We start from the raw sequence: 23,944 nt of genomic DNA, 5'->3' as shown, positions 1-23,944 counted from the left end.
TCTCACTGTCCTCCTGTATCAAATAAGTGCCCAAAATAAATCTTAAAAAAGAAAAAAATCATCATTTATTCAGTTTCACATCCATCACTGATGAACCAGGCTGATGTGTGCTTTCAGGCTTTGCTTTGTTTATGTGAAATCAGGTCAATATAAATGAATATAATCAAAGTCATGCTAGTTAAAATAATCATTTTTTAAAAATAAATACAGTATAGATAGTCAAAACTTGACAATTCTTCTCAAGTGGATAATTTTATTAATGTTACACATACTAATTATCGATGCAAATGCTATCATGAGGTTTTGTAATGCCATGCCATACCCTGTGGACAGCACTTGCTTTGGGCCAATTTCATTCTACAACAGGATAACAACCCAAAACACATCTCCAACATGTCTACGACATATTTAAAGAATCAGCAGTCAGCCAGAGCTCTGACTGTAATGGAGTGGCCAGCAAAGTCTTCAGATCTGAACCCTACTGAGCTGTTGTGGGAGCAGCTTAACGGTACAGTACGAAGGAACTCCATCAAGCCAACGCATCTTGTAGGAAATGCTCCAGGAAGCATGGGGAGAAATCTCATCAGAATACCTTGAAAAATTGACAGCTAGAATGTCTGAGGTCTGCACGGCTACTAAGAAAGGTGTTTTTTTTCTATGAAGGCAAAGTTTAAAGAACATTTTTCATTAAAAATCATTATTTCTAACTCTGACAATGTCAGCATATCCAGTTCATGTGCTGTATCTCCAGTTCAGACTAATTGTATGACTTTTTCCACTGAGAAAAAAGGAAATGTCCAAGTGATTCCAAACTTCTGAGCGGTAGTGTGTATATATTTACACTGATATGCATTCAAATCCATCTCAGGATTGTGTTGTTCAGTAGAAAAAAAGAGAACCTGATGGTTTGGAAGGACATCTGTAAATGTAGAGGGGGTTAACTGAACGTTATGGGGATTTTTCACAGATGCAGATACGTTGAAGACTACAATCATCATCATTCCAGTCTACCACGCGTCCTCTGTGCCGTACTTCTCCACAGTCCTCCACATTTCTCGAGTTGTCAGGCTGCCTAGGCGCCCAGAAGCTAACAGACGAGATATGAGAGAAAACATTTATGTCAGATGTGTCATTAATGACTTAATCATTTTTACATTGTTAATGACTTAAACATCTTAATATAGTTAATGAATTAATCACTTTTACATCCTTAATGAATTAATAATCTTTACATAGTTATTGGTTTCATCATTTTTACACCACTAATTTATCAATGAGCTTTACATCATTAATGAATACATAATTTTTAAATTATGTATTCATTAATGATGTAAAGCTCATTAATAAATTATCTTAACATCCTTAATGAATTAATCATTTTTACATTGTTGATGACTTAATCATTGTTACAGCCTTAGTGACTTTATCATTTTTACACCATTAATGAATTGATCATATTTACAATGTAAATGAATTAATCATTTTTACATTTCTAATGACTTAATCATTTTGACATTGTTAATGAATAAATCTTTTTTATATTTTTAATGAATTCATCATTTTTACATTGTTGATGACTTAATCATCGTTACAGCATTAATGAATTCATCGTTTTTAAATCATTAATGAATTAATATCTTAATATCGTTAATGACTTAAACATCTTAACATTGTTAATTAATTATTCATTTTACACTATGAATTAATTAATCATTTTTATACCGTTTATGAATCAATCATTTTTACTTTAATAATGAATTAATTATCTTTATACCGTTTATGAATCAATCATTTTTACTTTAATAATGAGATAATCATCTTTACATTGTTAATGAATTAATCATTTTTACATCGTTAATGACTTAATCATCTTCACGTCGTTAATTAATTAATAATTTTACAACATTAATTAATTAATCATCTTTATACCATGGTCTTTGTGAATACTCAATTCTGATTGGCTCTGGAAATTCCATCGGTGTCAATTAACTTCTGATATACGGACACCTTTCGAACTTCTCAAGTAGTCCCGGTCAAAAAAATCTTTTCACTGTTCCAAATTAATGTGCCGCAACCGTTAGCCGTTACTCCGTTGGGAGTAACTATAGCAATCTGAAACAGTCATATTTCTGAGCAGGGACTACAACGCTGCCAGTCTAAGAAGCCTTTAGACCGTCATCAACCGTCACTTTACTGACATAGATAAAATGACAGACTCTAGGTTTAAGACCTGTAACCTAAGACGGTCTTATCTTTTATATCCTACGTTGTTGACATAAACATGACTATGTGCTCTCAGTTGTAATGAGAGGTTCTGTTCTGTCATTACTTATGTAAATGAGCAGCAACAGTAGCCAGTAATGTGCACTGGATATATGTGACAAAATGCGCATGTGCTGTGTGTCTATTGACGTGTGTCAATAAAGTTTTCTCCCTCTCAGAGAGAGTGCGCGAGATCCAGTTAGAGCAGAGCTGATGTCCCACTGTGTGATTACTCCTCCGTTAATAATTCGGTCTAGTACTGGATATGTATGTTAGAAACGCTGAGCAAACCGACTCTGCTAACAGACGTACATCTTCTCTCCATCACCTTAACACAGAGAGGTGAGTGTCACAAAAAACTCACTTTCCTCCTGTTAGAACTGCTATAAACTATTGTCAGAGGATTCAAATAACACAAACAAAAGAAAAGAAGCCATTATTTCTGTGTAGAGCCAAAGGAAACGCTTCTGATAAACTGGCATGATAATATCTGATAAATATTGATGTGTCTGATGGACAATAAGCACCTACAGGGTGTGAACAGCTCTGTTTCATGTCTGTGACCTCGCAGTGCTTAAGGAGGGATTATTCTGTTTATTCAAACAGCTAAAACTGAGATTTTTATCAGATGACTGTTCATGTTAACTTACAGTTTATAGTCTGATCACATGACTCTCAGTCTCACTCGTCTTCATGTAATTTCATTGATAAATCCGTTCAGAAAGTGTTCTGAGTGGACTATATTTTTGTTCCATTGTGACTTCGTATCAATGGCCCGCCTATTTACTGGAGTAGTGAACAACGTTTACATTCCCTAAGAACGTTATGGGATTGGAATGGCTATTCCAGTTATTAGTCAAGCCCTCAGGCGTTGCTAGGGGAAAGAAGTTGTTGTTTTTGTAAAACTTTCTATTTTGATCACAAAACGTATAAATCATAAATCAGTAGTTTTATTAATTATTTTTGTTGGCAAGTGACCATGGTATAAGCGGGTTAATGCCCTTCGAGGTGTCCAATTATCAGGGATTAATCACGTAGGACGGTTCACACCTCCGCGTCGTCCATTAATCCCTGATAATTGGACATTATTAATTAAAGTAAAAATGATTAATTCATTAACGGTATAAGCAGGTTAATGCCCTTCGAGGTGTCCAATTATCAGGGATTGATGGACGACGCGGAGGCAACCGTCCGACGTGAAGCGGAGGACGGTTCACACCTCCGAGTCGATTTGGTACATTTTTCATGGGCGCAACCCACATACTCAGCTCTGCTGCTCATCCCACAAATGCATGATCCTTAAAAATGTGACATCATTTAAAAGGGTAACAAACAGGCTTTTCAGTGGTATAAGATTTATTACCAAGAAGCATTGTTACAACAAAGAAATAATGTACCAAACACAAATTGCATTACTTTTTGTTCTAAGTTTATAAACTTGTCTTAAAAGGGTAAAATATGTCCTCTTAAAACCTCAGATTACAATCACTGCACTGTTTAATGAAGAGCTGAAACAAAGATAGATTTTGTACCATTAAAATAAAGGGATTTCTATAAATAAAACACAAAATCCTGATAAGAATGTTTGGGATTCTGTGTTCAGTAAAAACTTACGTGGTAGTGGCTCTGGTCCCATCCACCCACATCCAGGTCCCTTCATTAACACGGTCATTCAGACCAATCCAGGCATGATTACCTGAATCCACCAACCCTCTGACAAACACCTGTTAATTTGATAAACATGAACTAATCAAATTAAATTCAGAAATCTATCAGCCACTGTACCCAAAAATCATGTCCACGGACAAAATCAATATCAACCATTTAATTTCTGACTGTTATTTCTGTGAGGTTTTACTACATCCACATGCTGTCAACCCCTGAATAGCTACTTCCTGTTTCATGGTTGAACAAAGCCCTATGACAACAGCTCTTGACATGGACTTTTGACCTTCAATGTAGTAAGCTCAACATATTGGGAAGCTGTAGCTGAATAAAAAAAGAACTGTGGGGAAAAACTTGAGCCGTGACTTCCTGAAAAGTATTGGAAAAATCTGAGGTGATGTTAGAATTGTATAACATATGGCAGTCTTTTATTAAAATTATTACAGATTTCTAGAAACTTCAATTCTTGGATACATTTCTTTCTTTCTTACCATTTTATCTTTGGTGTTTATGATTGCAAGATCCCCTCCGTTGGAGTTGCAGAAGCTTCTGCTTGAATGCCAGCTTCTTTTTATGGTTGAAACGTGGAAACAGCTTTCACCAAACTTGCTCCAGCCTGATGGACAACTCTGGTCTAAAGATACAAAGAGAAAGAGAGTGCAATAATCAGACTGTAAACACCAGCCTACTTTATAGTACAGCATTAAAACTTCAGTGATAATCTTCTTACCCATCTTGTTGACCCTCTGCTGTAACTGATCTCTTACTGCTGTCAGACTGTTGTAGTCAGTCTTCAGCTGATCCCTCTCTTGTTTTAAGAAGCTGTAGTTTGTCTGTAGCTGATCCCTCTCTTGTTTTAAGGAGCTGTAGTTTGTCTGTAGCTGATCCCTCTCTTGTTCTACAATCCTGTAGTTTGTCTGTAGCTGATTCCTCTCTTGTTTTAAGAAGCTGTAGTTTGTCTGTAGCTGATCCCTCTCTTGTTCTACAATCCTGTAGTTTGTCTGTAGCTGATCCCTCTCTTGTTCTAAGGAGCTGTAGTTTGTCTGTAGCTGATCCCTCTCTTGTTCTAAGGAGCTGTAGTTTGTCTGTAGCTGATTCCTCTCTTTTTCTAAGGAGCTGTAGTTTGTCTGTAGCTGATTCCTCTCTTGTTTTAAGGAGCTGTAGTTTGTCTGTAGCTGATTCCTCTCTTGTTCTAAGGAGCTGTAGTTTGTCTGTAGCTGATTCCTCTCTTTTTCTAAGGAGCTGTAGTTTGTCTGTAGCTGATTCCTCTCTTTTTCTAAGGAGCTGTAGTTTGTCTGTAGCTGATTCCTCTCTTTTTCTAAGGAGCTGTAGTTTGTCTGTAGCTGATTCCTCTCTTTTTCTAAGGAGCTGTAGTTTGTCTGTAGCTGATTCCTCTCTTGTTTTAAGGAGCTGTAGTTTGTCTGTAGCTGATCCCTCTCTTGTTTTAAGAAGCTGTAGTTTGTCTGTAGCTGATTCCTCTCTTTTTCTAAGGAGCTGTAGTTTGTCTGTAGCTGATTCCTCTCTTGTTCTACAATCCTGTAGTTTGTCTGTAGCTGATTCCTCTCTTTTTCTAAGGAGCTGTAGTTTGTGTGTAGCTGATCCCTCTCTTGTTCTACAATCCTGTAGTTTGTCTGTAGCTGATTCCTCTCTTGTTCTAAGGAGCTGTAGTTTGTCTGTAGCTGATCCCTCTCTTGTTCTACAATCCTGTAGTTTGTCTGTAGCTGATTCCTCTCTTGTTCTAAGTTGCTGTAGTTTGTCTGTAGCTTATCCCTGTCTTGTTCTACAATCCTGTAGTTTGTCTGTAGCTGATTCCTCTCTTGTTCTAAGGAGCTGTAGTTTGTCTGTAGCTGATTCCTCTCTTTTTCTAAGGAGCTGTAGTTTGTCTGTAGCTGATTCCTCTCTTTTTCTAAGGAGCTGTAGTTTGTCTGTAGCTGATTCCTCTCTTTTTCTAAGGAGCTGTAGTTTGTCTGTAGCTGATTCCTCTCTTTTTCTAAGGAGCTGTAGTTTGTCTGTAGCTGATTCCTCTCTTTTTCTAAGGAGCTGTAGTTTGTCTGTAGCTGATTCCTCTCTTTTTCTAAGGAGCTGTAGTTTGTCTGTAGCTGATTCCTCTCTTGTTTTAAGGAGCTGTAGTTTGTCTGTAACTGGGATCTCTCTGCAGCTCCAGCCTGAATCTGCTCCATCGACTTGGGTTGGCAGGTAAAGTGATCTGTAGAGAGGAAATAATAGAAAATAGTGTCATTTTCTTGATGTGATTGGGTTTTTTCCCACTTGGTTTGTTGGGGTTTCCTCTGCATGGATTAAGGATAGGGTCGGGTTTTTGCACCCTCACTCCGGGGGGACCTGGGACTGGAGGCACTAAGTTTTGGCGTTGTTCATGCATTCATTGCGTCTGTATGTTGGCCATTCCTCTGAACACTAGATCTCAAGAATGCTGAGGCGTTTTCTGAAAACTTTGCAAATGTCCCCCCTGACTTCAGGAAAAGTTACAAGACTGAGGTCTCCTCCAGGCCTATTGGTGTAGACATGTGACTGATATAGTTCTAGTTCTAAAAAGAGCTCAACCTGGAGTACTTAACCTTAACGTGGCGAGCACTGTAAGATAGAAATAACTTACAGAAGAGAAACTGTCCGACATTTCCAGCCAGCAGGAGGACACACAGTAATCCAAGGAACACAGAGACGGATCTGGAGGAGGGCGCTCTTCTGTAAAGATTCACTGAAGGACACATAAACTTAAACTAATGCTTAAACACTAAATGTTTACCTTTTAAAGTTTTTCTCCTGTTGTAAAACTTTTTTTCTAAATGTCACATTTTCTTTTAAAATAGAAAAACTTTTTTTTATCAGAAAAACAAGAAAGCAAAGGAACCCAAGGCCAAGGAGATCTCTGAGCTGTTATGTTTGTCTTACTAAAAGAAAACAAAACTCCTGAGAAGTCTCAGTTCTCTCACATCAACAAGAATCGTTGGGCATGGAGTCATTTTGTACATATACTCCTCCATGTTTCTATATGTATTACTGTCTATAAGCACTCTGAAGCTGTCTACTAGCTCTAAGTCATGGTGTCAGACTTAGTGTTTGTTTTAATGATACATGATGATAAAATGAATCATTTTGACTTCAAGTGTTCAAAGAAATCAAAACACTGATCATTTCATCACATTGCCAATAGAGACTAAAATTTTGTTTTGAACTGCAATTGTTCAGTTTAAAGATTTCAGTTAAAACACTGATTGTGTGTTTATAATAACACTACTAAACATTAATAAACTCTGATAAACACATTTATGATAACACTATAATAACCAAACAGCTACAATATAATTACTACTGTAATAACATCACTAAATACACAGATAGAGAAGTTTATCATAATAAAATAATGACATTACCATCATAACACTACTATAATAACATTACTATAACAGCATTACTAAATACACAGAAGAAGAGGGTTATAATGACACTACAACAATAACACTACTATGATAACACTACTATAATAACACTACTTTAATAACACTACTATAACAACACTACTTTAATAACACTACTATAATAACACTACTATAATAACATCACCTAATACACGGATAAGGAGGTTTTCAATAACACTACTATAATAACACTACTATAACAACATTACTATTAGGGCTGTCAAAAGTGACGCATTAATGCAGATTAATCCATCATCATGATTAATCTGATTACAAATTTTAACGCAATTAACTATCTTCAGCGCAGATTGACTTAAAATCCCTGAAATGTCTCTGGCAATGCATTTCGCACAGTTTGTCCAAGTAGGGTTACCGTCGAGCATGCCACTGCGCATGCGCAAATGGGCCATTGATCTTGTAGTGACCAACCAACTCGATATGGAAGATGCTAAACGGCACGTTGGCCCTCTCGATGGGAAATTTGAGTCCCAAAAAAACAAGATGGAATAGTCGAGTGACATAAAGTATTATGCACATTCTGCAGGAAGGACTTTTCTTTTCACCGAAGCACTTCCAGCTTAAAATACCACATTAACGCAAAGTATATGTTTGCTGGGGATTCTGCTAGTACTTTGGCTAACGCGTCGCCAAGCTTGCAAAATGAAACACGATTAATATAGATTAAAAATGAATGTTATTCAATCATGATAACTCGAAATTAATCCACAGCAACCCTGTGATTTATCTGATTTTAAAAAATTAATTACTATAATAACACTACTATAATACCATTACTAAATACACAGATAAAGGGGTTTATAATAACACTGCTATAATAACAGATTTTTAAGACTTTATCTTATAAATTTTATGTGTAGTAACACCACTCCTAGATGCTACAAATTTGTTGTATATTCCTGTACAATGACAATAAAAGCTATCTATCTATCTATCTATCTATCTAGCTAGCTAGCTATCTATCTATTTAAATACACAGATAGAGGTTTTTAATAACGCTACTATAATAACCCTTCCTAACACACTAATAGAGAGGTTTATATCTGAATAAAGGGTTTCTGAGGGTCAGGTTGTCTTTAAAACAGGATTTACAGTTGTTAATTCTCTTATTTATTCTTACTCTTTCATATTGTACTCTATTTTAAGGGAGACATGTTTTACCTTTTGTGACGAGGCCCTTCTTTGTGAGATTCTTCGTCATATCCGTGCTGTCGTCAATCTCCATCAGATCCATTCTGATACTGTTTCAACTTTTTTCTAGAATAGAACATGTAACATCTGTATTTCATGTTAGAGCCAACCTCTGTTCCTTCTACATACCTCAGGACAAACTTAAAACAAACTTAAAAAAAAAGGCCTATCTAAACATTATAAAGATCAAACCTATAATCATAGCGGTGATTTGGACACCTCTAAAAGGAATTTTTCTCAAGGCTGTCAACGTATGAAAGAAACTGTGACGTAACAGAAAACTACTATTGCTACTAATTACTATTCTGACTAATACTGAAAGAAAATTTACCAAAGTTTGGATGAAATATTCAGTTATCTTTGGGAAAAAAAGGCTCAAAACATGCACATACCTGTGAGCTGAGATGATAAAAGAAGTGAGTGTCACTGTGACTGCGTTCACATGAAGATGCTGCAGTGATGTTTGCCCCACATTTATGCTACTGATTATCTGGAGGTTCAGCAGTTATTACAGGGAAGTTTTTAATTTTCTTAGCTTTGCATCTTCAGCAGTTTCTGTTCCTTTTTCTAGTAGGGAGGTTAAGCCCAAAAAATAGTCCTTTGACTTCTAGTCATGATGCAAAGGTCCCCTTTGGCAATGAAGTACCTTAGGGTCATACAAATAAATTTATCCTAAGACACAAGTGAGACCACATTTTGTATCAGAAATAGACGCGTTTTTTTCGTCTGCGGTGTGTTTTCTCTGTCTGAAGATAAATGGTTTCTCCCTCTCCTTCCTGCACAGCCAGGGGGTCAGTGCCGTCTTGTTTCACTGTTTCATTCACTGTGCCAGCCAAGTTTGTAAGAAGAGGGACTGTCAAACATGATCAATAATGGTAATAAGGGTGCAGCTGAGGCTCGCTGTGAGATGACTGAACTCACCCACAGCGCACAGATTGGCTCACCTGTTTGTGTTCCAGACTGGTCAGAGGAGTAATTTCAGTGAGCTGGTTGATCTGGAGCATTTATAAGTCTTATTTCTGAGGTCAGAGGAGACTGTTGGTAAATAAAAGAATTCTTTTTTTTTTTTTTTTTTTTTTTACATTACGAGAATAAAGAAACAATATTACGAGAATAAAGTCGTAATATGATGAGGAAAAAATTCTCGTCATATTACGAGAAAAAAAATGTTATATTATGAGAATAAAGTTGTAATATAAGAGAAAATGTCATAATATTAGGCGAATAAAATATTACAAGGAAGAAAGTCTGCCGGGGCGCCGCCTCCATTAAAATGAGCAATGTTGAGCATCTTGTGAAGCTATACTTTAGCATCAGTTTCACAAATAAGGAAATACTTCATCTCTTGGCACATCAGCATCAAATTATTATCAGAATCAGGACAATACTCCATCTTAGATGCATGGTGCCGCAGCAGATTGTCTTTCTTGTGATACTTTATTCTCGTAATATTAAGACTTTTTTTCTCGTAAAATTATGACTTTACTCTTGTAATATTACGACTTTTTTCTCGTAATAATACAACTTTTTCCTCATAATATTTTTTCTCATTATATTATGACTTTATTTTCATAATAGTATGACTTTATTCTCGTAATATCATTTTTTTTTATTCTTATGTTTTTTTCTCTTCCTGTGGCCCTAATACTCCATCGTAGGAAACAGCTTCAGCTGTGTGAGGAGCGCATTTGTGCTCATATGGACATGTCAGGCTGTCTGCTGCCTCTCTACCAGGCTACGTGAGGCAAAAACACAAGAACTGACTACAGATAGATATGAGAAGAGGACAAATATCAGGTGGTGTTAGAGAGGAGGACGTTTTTGTTCCTCCGTTTGCCTTAAAAATCGGCACCACCACCATGTGTTTGAAAAAATAGCTGCAGCAATGTCGCACTGTGAAATTATGCTGTAATTTCAAATTGTTTATCAGTTACAAAGTTTGATAAATCAGACGGCTGTCACAGCACTGTTTAATGTCTTTCCTTTTGGTCCAAAAGCTTTGCGCTATTTAGGGGGTACTTGGCTGAAAAAGTACTTCACAGGGGGTACATGACTGAAAAAAGCTAGTTATAATGAAGCTAACTAGGGACTACCTCGTTAGAATGAAGCTAGTTATAATGAAGCTAACTAATTACTAGCTAGTTATAATAAAGCTAGTTATAATGAAGCTAACTAGTTACTAGCTAGTTAGAATGAAGCTAGTTATAAATAAGCTAACTAATTACTAGCTAGTTATAATGAAGCTAGTTATAATGAAGCTAGCTCATTACTAGCTAGTTAAAATGAAGCTAGTTATAATCAGGCTAGTTATAATGAAGGTACTTATAATGAAGCTAGTTATAATGAAGCTAACTAGTCACCTGCTAGTTATAATGAAGCTAACTAGTTACTTGCTAGTTTTAATGAAGCTAGTTATAATGAAGCTAACTAGTTCCTATCTAGTTATAATGAAGCTAACTAGTTACTAGCTAGTTATAATGAAGCTAGTTACAATGAAGCTAACTAGTTACCTGCTAGTTATAATGAAGCTAGTTATATTAAATCTAGTTATAATGAAGCTAGTTATAATGAAGCTAGTTATAATGAAGCTAGTTATAATCAAGTTAACTAGGGACAGGCTAGTTATAAGAAGCTAGTTATAATGAAGCTAGTTATAATCAAGTTAACTAGGGACAGGCTAGTTATAAGAAGCTAGTTATAATGAAGCTAACTAGTTACTAGCTAGTTATAATGAAGCTAGTTATAATGAAGCTAGTTATAATGAAGCTAACTAGTTACTAGCTAGTTATAATGAAGCTAGTTATAATGAAGCTAGTTATAATCAAGTTAACTAGGGACAAGCTAGTTATAAGAAGCTAGTTATAAGGAAGCTAACTAGTTACTAGCTAGTTATAATGAAGCTAGTTAAAATGAATCTAGTTATAATGAAGCTAGTTATAGTGAAGCTAACTAGTCACCTGCTGGTTATAATGAAGCTAGTTATAATGACGCTAACTAGTTACTAGCTAGTTATAATGAAGCTAGTTATAATGAAGCCAGTTATAATGAAGTTAACTAGGGACTAGCTAGTTATAAAAAGCTAGTTATAATGACGCTAATTAGTTACTATCTAGTTATAATGAAGCTAACTAGTTACTAGCTAGTTATTATGAAGCTAGTTTTAATGAGGCTAGTTATAATGAAGCTAGTTATAATGAAAATAGTTATAATGAAGCTAGTTATAATGAAGCTAGTTATAGAGAAGCTAGTTATAATTAAGCTACTTAGTGAAGCTAAATATTTACTAGCTAGTTATAATGAACATAGTTACTAGCTAGTTATAATGAAGCAAGTTACTAGCAAGTTATAATAAAGCTAGTCATAATGAATCTAACTAGTGATTAGCTAGTTATAATGAAGCCAGTTATAATGAAGCTAACAAGTTAGTAGCTAGTTATAATGAAGCCAGTTATAATGAAGCTAACTAGGGACTACCTCGTTATAATGAATCTAGTTATAATGAAGCTAGTTATAATGAAGCCAGTTATAATGAAGTTAACTAGGGACAAGCTAGTTATAAGAAGATAGTTATAATGACGCTAATTAGTTACTATCTAGTTATAATGAAGCTAACTAGTTACTAGCTAGTTATTATGAAGCTAGTTTTAATGAAGCTAGTTATAATGAAGCTAGTTATAATGAAGCTAGTTATAGAGAAGCTAGTTATAATGAAGCTAGTTATAGAGAAGCTAGTTATAATTAAGCTACTTAGTGAAGCTAAATATTTACTAGCTAGTTATAATGAACATAGTTACTAGCTAGTTATAATGAAGCAAGTTACTAGCAAGTTATAATAAAGCTAGTCATAATGAATCTAACTAGTGATTAGCTAGTTATAATGAAGCGTTATAATGAAGCTAACTAGGGACTAGCTCGTTATAATGAATCTAGTTATAATGAAGCCAGTTATAATGAAGCTAACTAGGGACTAGCTCGTTATAATGAATCTAGTTATAATGAAGCCAGTTATAATGAAGTCAACTAGGGACTAGCTCGTTATAATGAATCTAGTTATAATGAAGCCAGTTATAATGAAGTTAACTAGGGACTAGCTCGTTATAATGAATCTAGTTATAATGAAGCCAGTTATAATGAAGCTAACTAGGGACTAGCTCGTTATAATGAATCTAGTTATAATGAAGCCAGTTATAATGAAGCTAACTAGGGACTAGCTCGTTATAATGAAGCTAGTTATAATGAAGCCAGTTATAATGAAGTTAACTAGGGACTAGCTAGTTATAATGAATCTTACTATTTACTAGCTAGTTATAATGAAGCTAGTAATAATGAAGCTAACTAGTTACCTGCTAGTTATAATGAAGGTAGTTATAATGAAGCTAACTAGGGACTACCTCGTTATAATGAAGGTAGTTATAATGAAGCTAGTTATAATGAAGCCAGTTATAATGAAGTTAACTAGGGACAAGCTAGTTATAAGAAGATAGTTATAATGACGCTAATTAGTTACTATCTAGTTATAATGAAGCTAACTAGTTACTAGCTAGTTATTATGAAGCTAGTTTTAATGAAGCTAGTTATAATGAAGCTAGTTATAATGAAGCTAGTTATAGAGAAGCTAGTTATAATGAAGCTAGTTATAGAGAAGCTAGTTATAATTAAGCTAGTTATAGAGAAGCTAGTTATAATTAAGCTACTTAGTGAAGCTAAATATTTACTAGCTAGTTATAATGAACATAGTTACTAGCTAGTTATAATGAAGCAAGTTACTAGCAAGTTATAATAAAGCTAGTCATAATGAATCTAACTAGTGATTAGCTAGTTATAATGAAGCGTTATAATGAAGCTAACTAGGGACTAGCTCGTTATAATGAATCTAGTTATAATGAAGCCAGTTATAATGAAGTCAACTAGGGACTAGCTCGTTATAATGAATCTAGTTATAATGAAGCCAGTTATAATGAAGTTAACTAGGGACTAGCTCGTTATAATGAATCTAGTTATAATGAAGCCAGTTATAATGAAGCTAACTAGGGACTAGCTCGTTATAATGAAGCTAGTTATAATGAAGCCAGTTATAATGAAGTTAACTAGGGACTAGCTAGTTATAATGAATCTTACTATTTACTAGCTAGTTATAATGAAGCTAGTTATAATGAAGCTAACTAGTTACCTGCTAGTTATAATGAAGGTAGTTATAATGAAGCCAGTTATAATGAAGTTAACTAGGGACTAGCTAGTTATAATGAAGGTAGTTATAATGAAGCTAACTAGTTACTAGCTAGTTAAAATGAAGCTAGTTATAATGAAGCTAGTTATAATGAGGCTTACTAGTTACTAGCTAGTTATAATGAAGCTAGTGAAGCTAATTAGTGACTAGCTAGTTATAATGACGCTAACTAGTTACTAGCTAGCTAGTTATTAGTTATATAATGTTAAAAACGTTTTTCTATTCATGAGAAAGTCATCTAAACCTCAAAGTGTTAACTTGTCACCTCTGACAACAACATGGACCAGGTTGTTGATGCTGCACCATGATGACAGTTTTATGACCTCACTCCTGTACGCAGATTCATCTCCCCCTGAGATGAGCCCGACCACTGTCGTGTCGTCTGCGTACTTCACGATGGAGTTGCCTGGGTGAGTGGGGGTGCAGTCATGTATGTAGGGAGTGTAAAGCAGGGGGCTCAGTACACATCCTTGTGGGGAGCCGGTGTTGAAGCTGAGAGCTGTGGAGAGGTGGGGCCCTACTCTGACTCTCTGTGGTCAGTCGCTGAAGAAGTCCTTAATCCAGAGGCAGGTGGAATGTGGGAGGCCGAGGTTGTTTAGTTTCGATACCAGCCTGCTTAGGATGATTGTGTTAAATGTCAAGCTGAAGTCAGTGAAAAGAAGCCTGGCATAACTATTTTCTTGTTCTAAGTTGGCCAGGGTGGTGTAAAGGGCTATGGCTATGGCGTCCTCTGTTGATCTGTTTTCCCTATATGCAAACTGGTGAGGGTCAAATGTGGGTGGAAGTCCTTGGATGATGTGGCTTCTGATCAGTTTCTTGAAGCACTTCATTATGACTGGAGTCAGAGCAATTGGCCAGAAGTTATTTAGGCTGCTGATGGGGGTCTTTTTTGGGACAGGGATGATAGTTGAGGACTTAAGGCAGGTTGGGACAGTGGCCTGAGCTAAGGATAGGTTGAATATCTTGGTAAAGCCCCCAGTGAGCTGGTCTGCGCAGTCTTTTAGCACCCTGCCAGGGATGCCGTCAGGTCCTGCTGCTTTCCTGGGATTTACTTTCCTTAGTACACGCCTCACGTCATGTTCCTCCACCCTGAAGGAGTGGCTGGTGTTGGCTGTTGGATGAGATGGAGCTGCTTCTGACGACCGCAACTAAAGAGCAGTCAGGGTCTTCAGTACCAAGAGAACTGTGTCACTTATCGGAAAAGCCTCCCCTACAGAAGGGGGCATCCAAAAACAACATCCAGTGGTTTATCATAACACCTGTTGTCTGTGCTCTGGATTTGGATAACCAGGTTGTGACACTTTCAAAGGAGCAGGTGCTGATCATCACTGATGTCACTGAGTCTCCGTTGAGACTTGACACGATAGTCTCTCATAAAATGACACCTTCAGCTGATGAGCTAGGGGCTGTTCCTGTGTTAATTTCGTCAACTAAAACTATGACTAAAAATGTTCGTCGAAAGCTTTTTTTTTCCATGACAAAAACTAGACTAAGACTAACAAAAATTGATCTGTGATGACTAAAACTGACAAAAACTAAGTTTAGTTTTCGCCAAGATGACTAAAACTAGACTAGTATAGTAATGTAGTTTTTGTTGGACATTTAGAATCTGTGATATTTCTCCACTGTGGGTAAATCTGTCAAAAAACAATGTAGCTGTATCTATTCTGCCTCTCAGCTGTAGAAAGCAGGGACCCCAGGTTTGGCAGAGTGCAGAGAACACACTACCATGATTTGGTACCAGATTCAGGGAAGAAAATAAATGCTTGGTCTAAAAGTAAAGACTAAAATGTGAGGACTTTTCATGGACTAAAACTAGACAAAAAATGTTTTTGAGTTTTCATTGACTAAAACTAGACTAAAACTAAAAGGATTGAAATGACTCAAATGTGACTAAAACTAAAATGAATTCCATTTAAAGACTAAAACTAAGAGTAAAATTAAAAATAGCTGCCAAAAAACACTGGGCTATTCTCAACCACCTAGATAAGTTGTTCCCAGTTTTAGGGAATAAAATTTACAATGGGCAAAAGCTTACAGAACCCCTGATTCAGGCCTTGGTAATGACTCATGACCCTTTTGTTCCACACAATGACTCATTTCTCACCTTCATTCTAGATGAGATTCACAAACAGCTCGGAGAACCTCCACTTGATGCTGAGCTTTGGGCTCGCGAGCTTTGCTTTCTAATGCAGAATGACAGTCCGGAGAAAACCTCTGAGTACGTGTGTCTTTACAGACTACTTGGTCACATGCATGCTCCTAAAGCATGCTCCTTCTATTTAACATAGAAGCTGAATAAAGCTGAATTTCTACTTTAGTGTTAAATACAATTGCAACAAGTAACCCTTTCAACCTTTAACTATCACACACTCACGCTGAAGCACATTGGCAGAAGAGCAAGAACACTCTTTCTGTTACAGACAGCTTTTAATGTTGCTGTCTTCACTTATTTTTAATAAAGAAATGTCCAGTTTTGACTAAGTGCTGCTGTAACTTAGTCAGAGGTAATTGCTACACAAACATTGAAACAATAAGTTACCTTTCCCCCCTCAACTATCACATAGTCATGCCAAAGCAGGTCAGCAGAGGAGTAAAATACATCTTTCCCAACATGAAAAGCTTATCAAGTTGTTTTTCATTTTTGTCATACATAAATGTGGCCCAGTTCCAGTGAAACAGAGGCTAAAGCTATATCTGAGTATTTAGAGCAGTGGAGGCAGCCATTAGAGGACTTTCAGTCCCCCTAAACCCTGCCCTTAGTGCAGCTCTGTATGTATGGCTCTGGATAACACAGTGGAGGCAGCCATTAGTGACAGCATTCAGTCCAAGCAAACGTTTTTGCAGCTTTTGAACTAGTTTCATTGTATTCAGCATAAATTGTCATTAATAGCTTATATCCTTCTATAGAAGGGTTTCTAGCCATGCTCTCGCCGGAAAGCTGAAGCATGCTGCTAGACTAACCCAGGGAGCATCTTTTGAGCAGAGCCTTCTCTGTCAAATAAAACTGTGTGTCCATTTTGCAATAAAATTGTTAAATGTATGATGTCTGATAATCCACTGGATGGCATTTTTATAATTAATCAGATTTTATTCAGAATGTTTTCAAGTAATTTATTAAAAATGTTTATTAGATAGAGGTCTCATGATATCCAATACTATAAAAGAGGCTTTAAAGGGTTAAAGACACCTTTTCCTGGTCTTAGTTTCACAACCTTGTTGATGGTTTATAGCTTCAGGTGTGACAGTTAAAGCAGCTTAACATTTAATCCTTCATTACAGTCATGGGGCGGTCTGTGTAATAATATAGTCATTGATTTAAATGTAATAAACATGAGAAGGCACTACATTCATCTGGTTTACCCCTACAGAACCCAGCGTAGCGCAATAAGCATATCCATTTTTGATTGGCAGTAGATTTTAACCAGATAAGATAGATCAATCATTCTTTTTGCATATAAAACCTGAGGAGTTACACTAACATTTCACATATTCACCATGTTTCAGAGTGCTTTTTCATTGCAGTGATGGGTGTGTAAAAAATACACAATAAAATGCACATAACACAAAGGCTTAAACGAGACCACGGGTATTTGCAGCACTTCCTACGTTGAAATAAACGTCATCACGTTGTGGGCATGACCTGTCCCAGGATTCTGACATGTCCCTACCTCATAGGCTCCCCACCCCATCAACAGGAAGTGGCGTATTTTCCCAGTACTTGTATTTTTTTTCCCGCGGAATACATTGAAGACCTTAGCCTGCACACATACTCGCCCTCACTCTCATTTCACCCCTAATAAATAACCAAAACACTCTGACACACAACCCACACACACCAGACATCCATCACACACACCGCTTTTGAACTAATTACAGAGTTGGATGAAGAGTCCAACTACTCATCTGACTCGGTTTCTTTACAGGTTACAAAACAGACTTTATCTCAAAAAGCAACTTATGTACAGACTCTGAATAAATTTCCTGTGGTTCCAAAGGATCCAACTATTTTACATTTACAAATATGAGGGATACAGCTGTGCAATTTCTGTGTTTTATAATATATGTGAAAAAAACAAAAACGATTTTCTTTTTTTTTTAGGTTTATTGCACTTTTAAGCTATTAATTGTAGTAGTTAAGACATAAGTCAATACATGTTATTAAGACTTGGGATATAAGGGTTATATTGATGTAAAGTAAATAAACATACTCCCAAAAATGGCACTACAGTATGTAAAAATGTAAGAATATGTCCTGGCAGACTTGCACAATGGTAGGTTAAACATCCTCTTCATTTACGTGACAGTTTAATGACAGAAAACAATGGCAGTGGTTGTTTATTCCTACAACAGACCCATAGAGAAAAGGAGAAGGACGAAGTGTAAAGAGCAGACTGTTAGGTCCTAACGCAGGAAGAGGCGTGGCTACAGTATGGTCATGATCCTTAAACTCTATAAGCACAAGTTAGCAGCTTTCTTACATCTAAAGCCACTCACTCCTGCTGCTACTCAGCATTATTCTGAAGATTCTTCTAACCTTTATGCTAATTAAAGACATGTTAGCTAAAATAATATATATATATATATACACACACACACACACACACACCCCAACACACTACCGCTCAAACATTTGGGATCACTGGCAAATTTCTTTGTTTTCCAAATAAAAACATTTTCATGCAGTTCACAAACAGTTATCAGCAACTGTCAGTCCTCTGCATCAATCTCTTAGTTTGGCTGCTCCAATCCAAGTTAATCCTGTTGCACAGCTAAAAATCATTCTACTAATAAAGGAGCAAAAAGACTGGACACTGGAAGGTGTTGTGCACGGATGAGTTTAAGTTTGAGGTCTTTGGATCAAACAGAACATTTGTGAGACACATAACAAATGAAAAGATGCAAGAACAGAGCTAAAACCACCAACCAAGTGAGGTGGAGGTAGCGTGACGGTCTGGGGGGCTTTGGAGGTGGTTTGTAAAGAGTGGAAGGGACCTTGGGGAAGGAAAGCTATCACGAGGGCCAATTTCATCCTACAGCAAGATAATGACCAAAAACACACCTCTGTGTCTACGACATATTTAAAGAATCAGCAGTCAGACAGAATTCTGACTGTAATGGAGTGGCCAGCACAGTCTTCAGATCTCAACCCTATTGAGCTGTTGTGGGAGCAGCTTTACCTTACAGTACAAAGGAAGACTCCATCAAGCTAATCCATCTTGTGGGAGATTCTCCAGGAAGCATGGGGGGAAATCTCATCAGATTAACTTGAAAATTGACAGCTAGAATGTCTGAGGTCTGCACGGCTACTGAAAAAAGGTGTTTTTTTTTCTATGAAGACAAAGTTTAAAGAACATTTTTCATTAAAAATCCTTATTTCTAACTCTGACAGTGTTAGCATATCCAGTTCATTTGCTGTATCTCCTATTCAGACTAATTTCATGAGTTTTTCCATGGAACACTTCCAAGTGATTCCAAACTTCTGAGCGGTAGTGTGTATATATTTACACTGATATGCATTCAAATCCATCTCAGGATTGTGTTGTTCAGTAGAAAAAAAGAGAACCTGATGGTCTGGAAGGGCATCTGTAAATGTAGAGGGGGTTAACTGAATGTTATGGGGATTTTTCACAGATGCAGATATTTTGATGACTACAATCATCATCATTCCAGTCTACCACGCCTCCTCCGTGCCGTACTTCTCCACAGTCCTCAACATTTCTTGTGTTGTCAGGCTGCCCAGGCCCCCAGAATCTAACAGACGAGATATGAGAGAAAACATTTATGTCAGATGTGTCATTAATGACTTAATCATCATTATATCATTAATGACTTAATCATCATTATATCATTAATGACTTAATCATCATTATATCATTAATGACTTAATCATTTTTAGATTGTTAATGAATAAATCATTTTTACATTGTCAGTGACTTAATGATTGTTACATTGTTTATAAATAAATTTTTTTTACACCATTAATGAATTACTCATCTTTGGATTGTTAATGAATAAATCATTTTTACATCGTTAAGGACTTAATCATATTTACATAGTGAATACATTCATCATTTTTACATTAATAATGAATTTACCATCTTTATATTGTCAATCAATTAATTATTTTTACATCGTTATTGACATAATAATTTTTACATTGTTAATGACTTAATCATCTTTACATAGTTATTGAATTAATCATTTTTACACCATTCATTAATTAATCATCTTTATAGTAAAAACTTACGTGGTTGTGACTCTGGTCCCATCCACCCACATCCAGGTCCCTTCACCAACATGGTCATTCAGACCAATCCAGACATGATTACCTGAATCCACCAACCCTCTGACAAACACCTGTTAATATGATAAACATGATTAAACTCAGACATCTATTAGCCACTGTACCCAAAAACCATGTCCACTAACAAAACCAATATCAATCATTTCATTTCTGACTGTTATTTCTGTGAGGTTTCACTACATCCACATTCTGTCAACCCTGAATAGCTACTTCCTGTTTCATGGTGAACATGAACACAGCTTTTGACATGGACTTTTGACCTTCAGTGCAGTAAGGTCAACATATTGAGATGTGGCTGAATACATTTTAGCAGAAAAAGAAGAACTGTGGGGAAAAACTTGAGCTGTGACTTCCTGAAAAGTATTGGAAAAATCTGAGGTGATGTTAGAATTGTATAACATATGGCGTTCTTTTATTAAAATTATTACAGATTTCTACATGTAGAAACTTCAATTCTTGGATACATTTCTTTCTTTCTTACCATTTTATCTTTGGTGTTTATGACTGCCAGATCCCCTCCATTGGAGTTGCAGAAGCTTCTGCTTGAATGCCAGCTTCTTTTTATGGTTGAAACGTGGAAACAGCTTTCACCAAACTTGCTCCAGCCTGATGGACAACTCCGGTCTATAGATATAGAGAAAGAGAGCGCAATAATCAGTGTGCAAACACCAGCCTACTTTATAGTACAGCATTAAAACTTCAGTGATAATCTTCTTACCCATCTTGTTGACCCTCTGCTGTAACTGATCTCTTACTGCTGTCAGACTGTTGTAGTCAGTCCTCAGCTGATCCCTCTCTTGTTCTACAGTACTGTAGTTTGTCTGTAGCTGATCCCTCTCTTGTTCTACAATCCTGTAGTTTGTCTGTAGCTGATCCCTCTCTTGTTCTAAGGAGCTGTAGTTTGTCTGTAGCTGATCCCTCTCTTGTTCTAAGGAGCTGTAGTTTGTCTGTAGCTGATCCCTCTCTTGTTCTAAGGAGCTGTAGTTTGTCTGTAGCTGATCCCTCTCTTGTTTTATGTTGCTGTAGTTTGTCTGTAGCTGATCCCTCTCTTGTTCTACAATCCTGTAGTTTGTCTGTAGCTGATCCCTCTCTTGTTTTATGTTGCTGTAGTTTGTCTGTAGCTGATCCCTCTCTTGTTTTAAGGAGCTGTAGTTTGTCTGTAGCTGATCCCTCTCTTGTTCTAAGGAGCTGTAGTTTGTCTGTAGCTGATCCCTCTCTTGTTTTAAGGAGCTGTAGTTTGTCTGTAGCTGATCCCTCTCTTGTTCTAAGGAGCTGTAGTTTGTCTGTAGCTGATCCCTCTCTTGTTTTAAGGAGCTGTAGTTTGTCTGTAGCTGATCCCTCTCTTGTTTTAAGGAGCTGTAGTTTGTCTGTAGCTGATCCCTCTCTTGTTTTAAAGAGCTGTAGTTTGTCTGTAGCTGATTCCTCTCTTGTTCTAAGGAGCTGTAGTTTGTCTGTAACTGGGATCTCTCTGCAGCTCCAGCCTGAATCTGCTCCGTAGACTTGGGTTGGCAGGTAAAGTGATCTGTAGAGAGGAAATAATAGAAAATAGTGTCATTTTCTTGATGTGATTGGGTTTTTTTCATCCCGGGGGGACCTGGGACTGGAGGCACTAAGTTTTGGCGTTGTTCATGCATTCATTGCGTCTGTATGTTGGCCATTCATCTGAACACTAGATCTCAAGACTGTGAGGGGTTTTCTGAAAACTTTGCAAATGTCCCCCCTGACTTCAGAAGAAGTTACAAGACTGAGGTGTCCCCCAGGCCTACTGGTGTAGACATGTAGACATGTGACTGATATAGTTCTAGTTCTAAAAAGAGCTCAACCTGGAGTACTTAACCTTAACGTGGCGAGCACTGTAAGATAGAAATAACTTACAGAAGAGAAACTGTCCGACATTTCCAGCCAGCAGGAGGACACACAGTAATCCAAGGAACACAGAGACGGATCTGGAGGAGGGCGCTCTTCTGTAAAGATTCACTGAAGGACACATAAACTTAAACTAATGCTTAAACACTAAATGTTTACTTTTTACTTTACTTTTTAAAAAGTTTTTCCCCTGTTGTAAAACTTGTGTTTTTTTCTAAATGTCCCATTTTCTTTTAAAATAAAAGTCGTTTTTTAACAGGATAAAAAGAGAAAGCAAAGGAACCCAAGGCCAAGGAGATCTCTGAGCTGTTATGTTTGTCTTACTGGGGCGCAGGTGGCCGAGTGGTTAAGGCGCGTCCCATGTACCTGGACGGCCCGGGTTCAAGTCTGGCCTGAGGCCCTTTACCGCATGTCTCTCCCTCGCTCTCATCCCTGTTTTCAACTCTATCCACTGTCCTCCTCTATCAAATAAAGGCACAAAAATGCCCAAAATAAACCTTAAAAAAAAAAAAAAAAAAAAAGTTTGTCTTACTAGAAGAAAATGAAACGTCATTGGACATGGAGTCATTTTGTACATACACTCCTCCATGTTTCTATATGTATTACTGTCTATAAGCACTCTGAAGCCGTCTGTTAGTTCTAAGTCATGGTGTCAGACTTAGTGTAGTGTTTGTTTTAATGATACACTACGATAAAATAAATCATTTTGACTTCGAGTGTTCAAAGAAATCAAAACACTGATTATTTCATCACATTGCCACTAGAGACTAAAATTTTGTTTTGACCTGCAGTTGTTCAATTTAAAGATTTCAGTTAAAAAGTGACTGTGTGTGTATAATAACACTACTAAACATTAATAAACTCTGATAAACAGGTTTAAGATAACACTATAACAACACTACTATAATAACATTACTAAATACACAGATAGAGGAGTTTATAATAACACAACTATAATAGCATTACTATAATAACTACCTAATACACAAATAAAGAGGTTTATAATAGCACTACTATAATAACCCTTCTTAACACACAGATAGAGAGGTTTGTATCTGAATAAAGGGTTTCTGAGGGTCAGCTTGTCTTTAAAACAGGATTGACAGTTGTTAATTCAAATATTTATTCTTACTCTTTCATATTGTACTCTATTTTAAGGGGGACATGTTTTACCTTTTGTGATGAGGTCCTTCATTGTGAGGTTCTTCGTTATATATGCGCTGTCATCAACCTCCATACGATCCATTCTGATAATGGTTCCACTTTTTTCTAGAATAAAACATGTAACATCTGTATTTCATGTTAGAGCCAACCTCTGTTCCTTCTACATACCTAAGGACAAACTTAAAAACATGGAGTCAAGTAAGACATAACATTTCCTTCATAATTACACAAAATAAACCACTAGGTTTCATGTTATAAAACAAGGACTGTTTAAACATTATAAAGATCAAACCTATAATCATAGCAGTGATTTGGACACTTCTAAAAAGAAACTGAAAGAAACTGATTTAATTGAAAATTAATTCCAATATTCAGACTAAAACTGAAATGAAAATTGACCAAAATTTGGATGAAATATTCAGTCACTTTGAGGAAAAAAGGCTCAAAATGTGCACGTACCTGTGAGCTGAGATGATAAAAGAAGTGAGTGTCACTTTGACTGCATTCACATGAAGATGCTGCAGTGATGTGTTCCCCAGATATTTATAGCCCAGAATAAATATTCAGTCAATCATCTTGAATTCAGCAGTTATTATGAGGAAGTTTCAAATTTTCTTAGATTTGCATCATCAGCGTTTCTGTTCCTATTTCACTTGAATACTTCCTACTGAAATCAATGAGACAGTGAGTGTTACACAAAATAGTAGAAAATTCTAGCTCTGCTTCATTTTAAAATGTATTATTAAGTCATTATGCACATCTAAAGACCGTCCAACCATTGTCTTCTTCGTTTATATTCAGGGCCAG

The 23,944-nt window shown here is 36.5% G+C and overlaps 2 protein-coding genes across 2 annotated transcripts; both read right to left on the bottom strand.

Moving 5' to 3' along the window:
* Nucleotides 1-282: 282 nt before the first annotated feature.
* Nucleotides 283-8,616, bottom strand: LOC121528545 (CD209 antigen-like). Its single transcript, XM_041816052.1, has 5 exons — nucleotides 8,544-8,616; nucleotides 4,658-5,857; nucleotides 4,419-4,561; nucleotides 3,877-3,986; nucleotides 283-1,087 (listed from the first exon to the last, which is right to left on the bottom strand). The coding sequence occupies exons 1-5, from the start codon at nucleotides 8,614-8,616 to the stop codon at nucleotides 949-951; spliced, it is 1,665 nt and encodes a 554-aa protein (XP_041671986.1). The 3' UTR covers nucleotides 283-948.
* A 5,720-nt stretch (nucleotides 8,617-14,336) lies between these two features.
* Nucleotides 14,337-23,219, bottom strand: LOC121528541 (C-type lectin domain family 4 member M-like). The gene is made up of 6 exons (XM_041816043.1): nucleotides 23,147-23,219; nucleotides 20,775-21,629; nucleotides 20,589-20,713; nucleotides 20,051-20,160; nucleotides 19,479-19,554; nucleotides 14,337-14,948 (listed from the first exon to the last, which is right to left on the bottom strand). Exons 1-6 carry the CDS (start codon nucleotides 23,217-23,219, stop codon nucleotides 14,337-14,339), a joined length of 1,851 nt encoding a protein of 616 aa, XP_041671977.1.
* Between the last annotated feature and the right edge of the window lie 725 nt (nucleotides 23,220-23,944).

The sequence above is a fragment of the Cheilinus undulatus genome, linkage group 20 (assembly GCF_018320785.1).
Source record: "Cheilinus undulatus linkage group 20, ASM1832078v1, whole genome shotgun sequence".
Lineage (NCBI taxonomy): Eukaryota > Metazoa > Chordata > Actinopteri > Labriformes > Labridae > Cheilinus > Cheilinus undulatus.
Note: the sequence above shows the minus strand (reverse complement) of the source record. Positions and strands in the feature narration are given on the sequence as shown.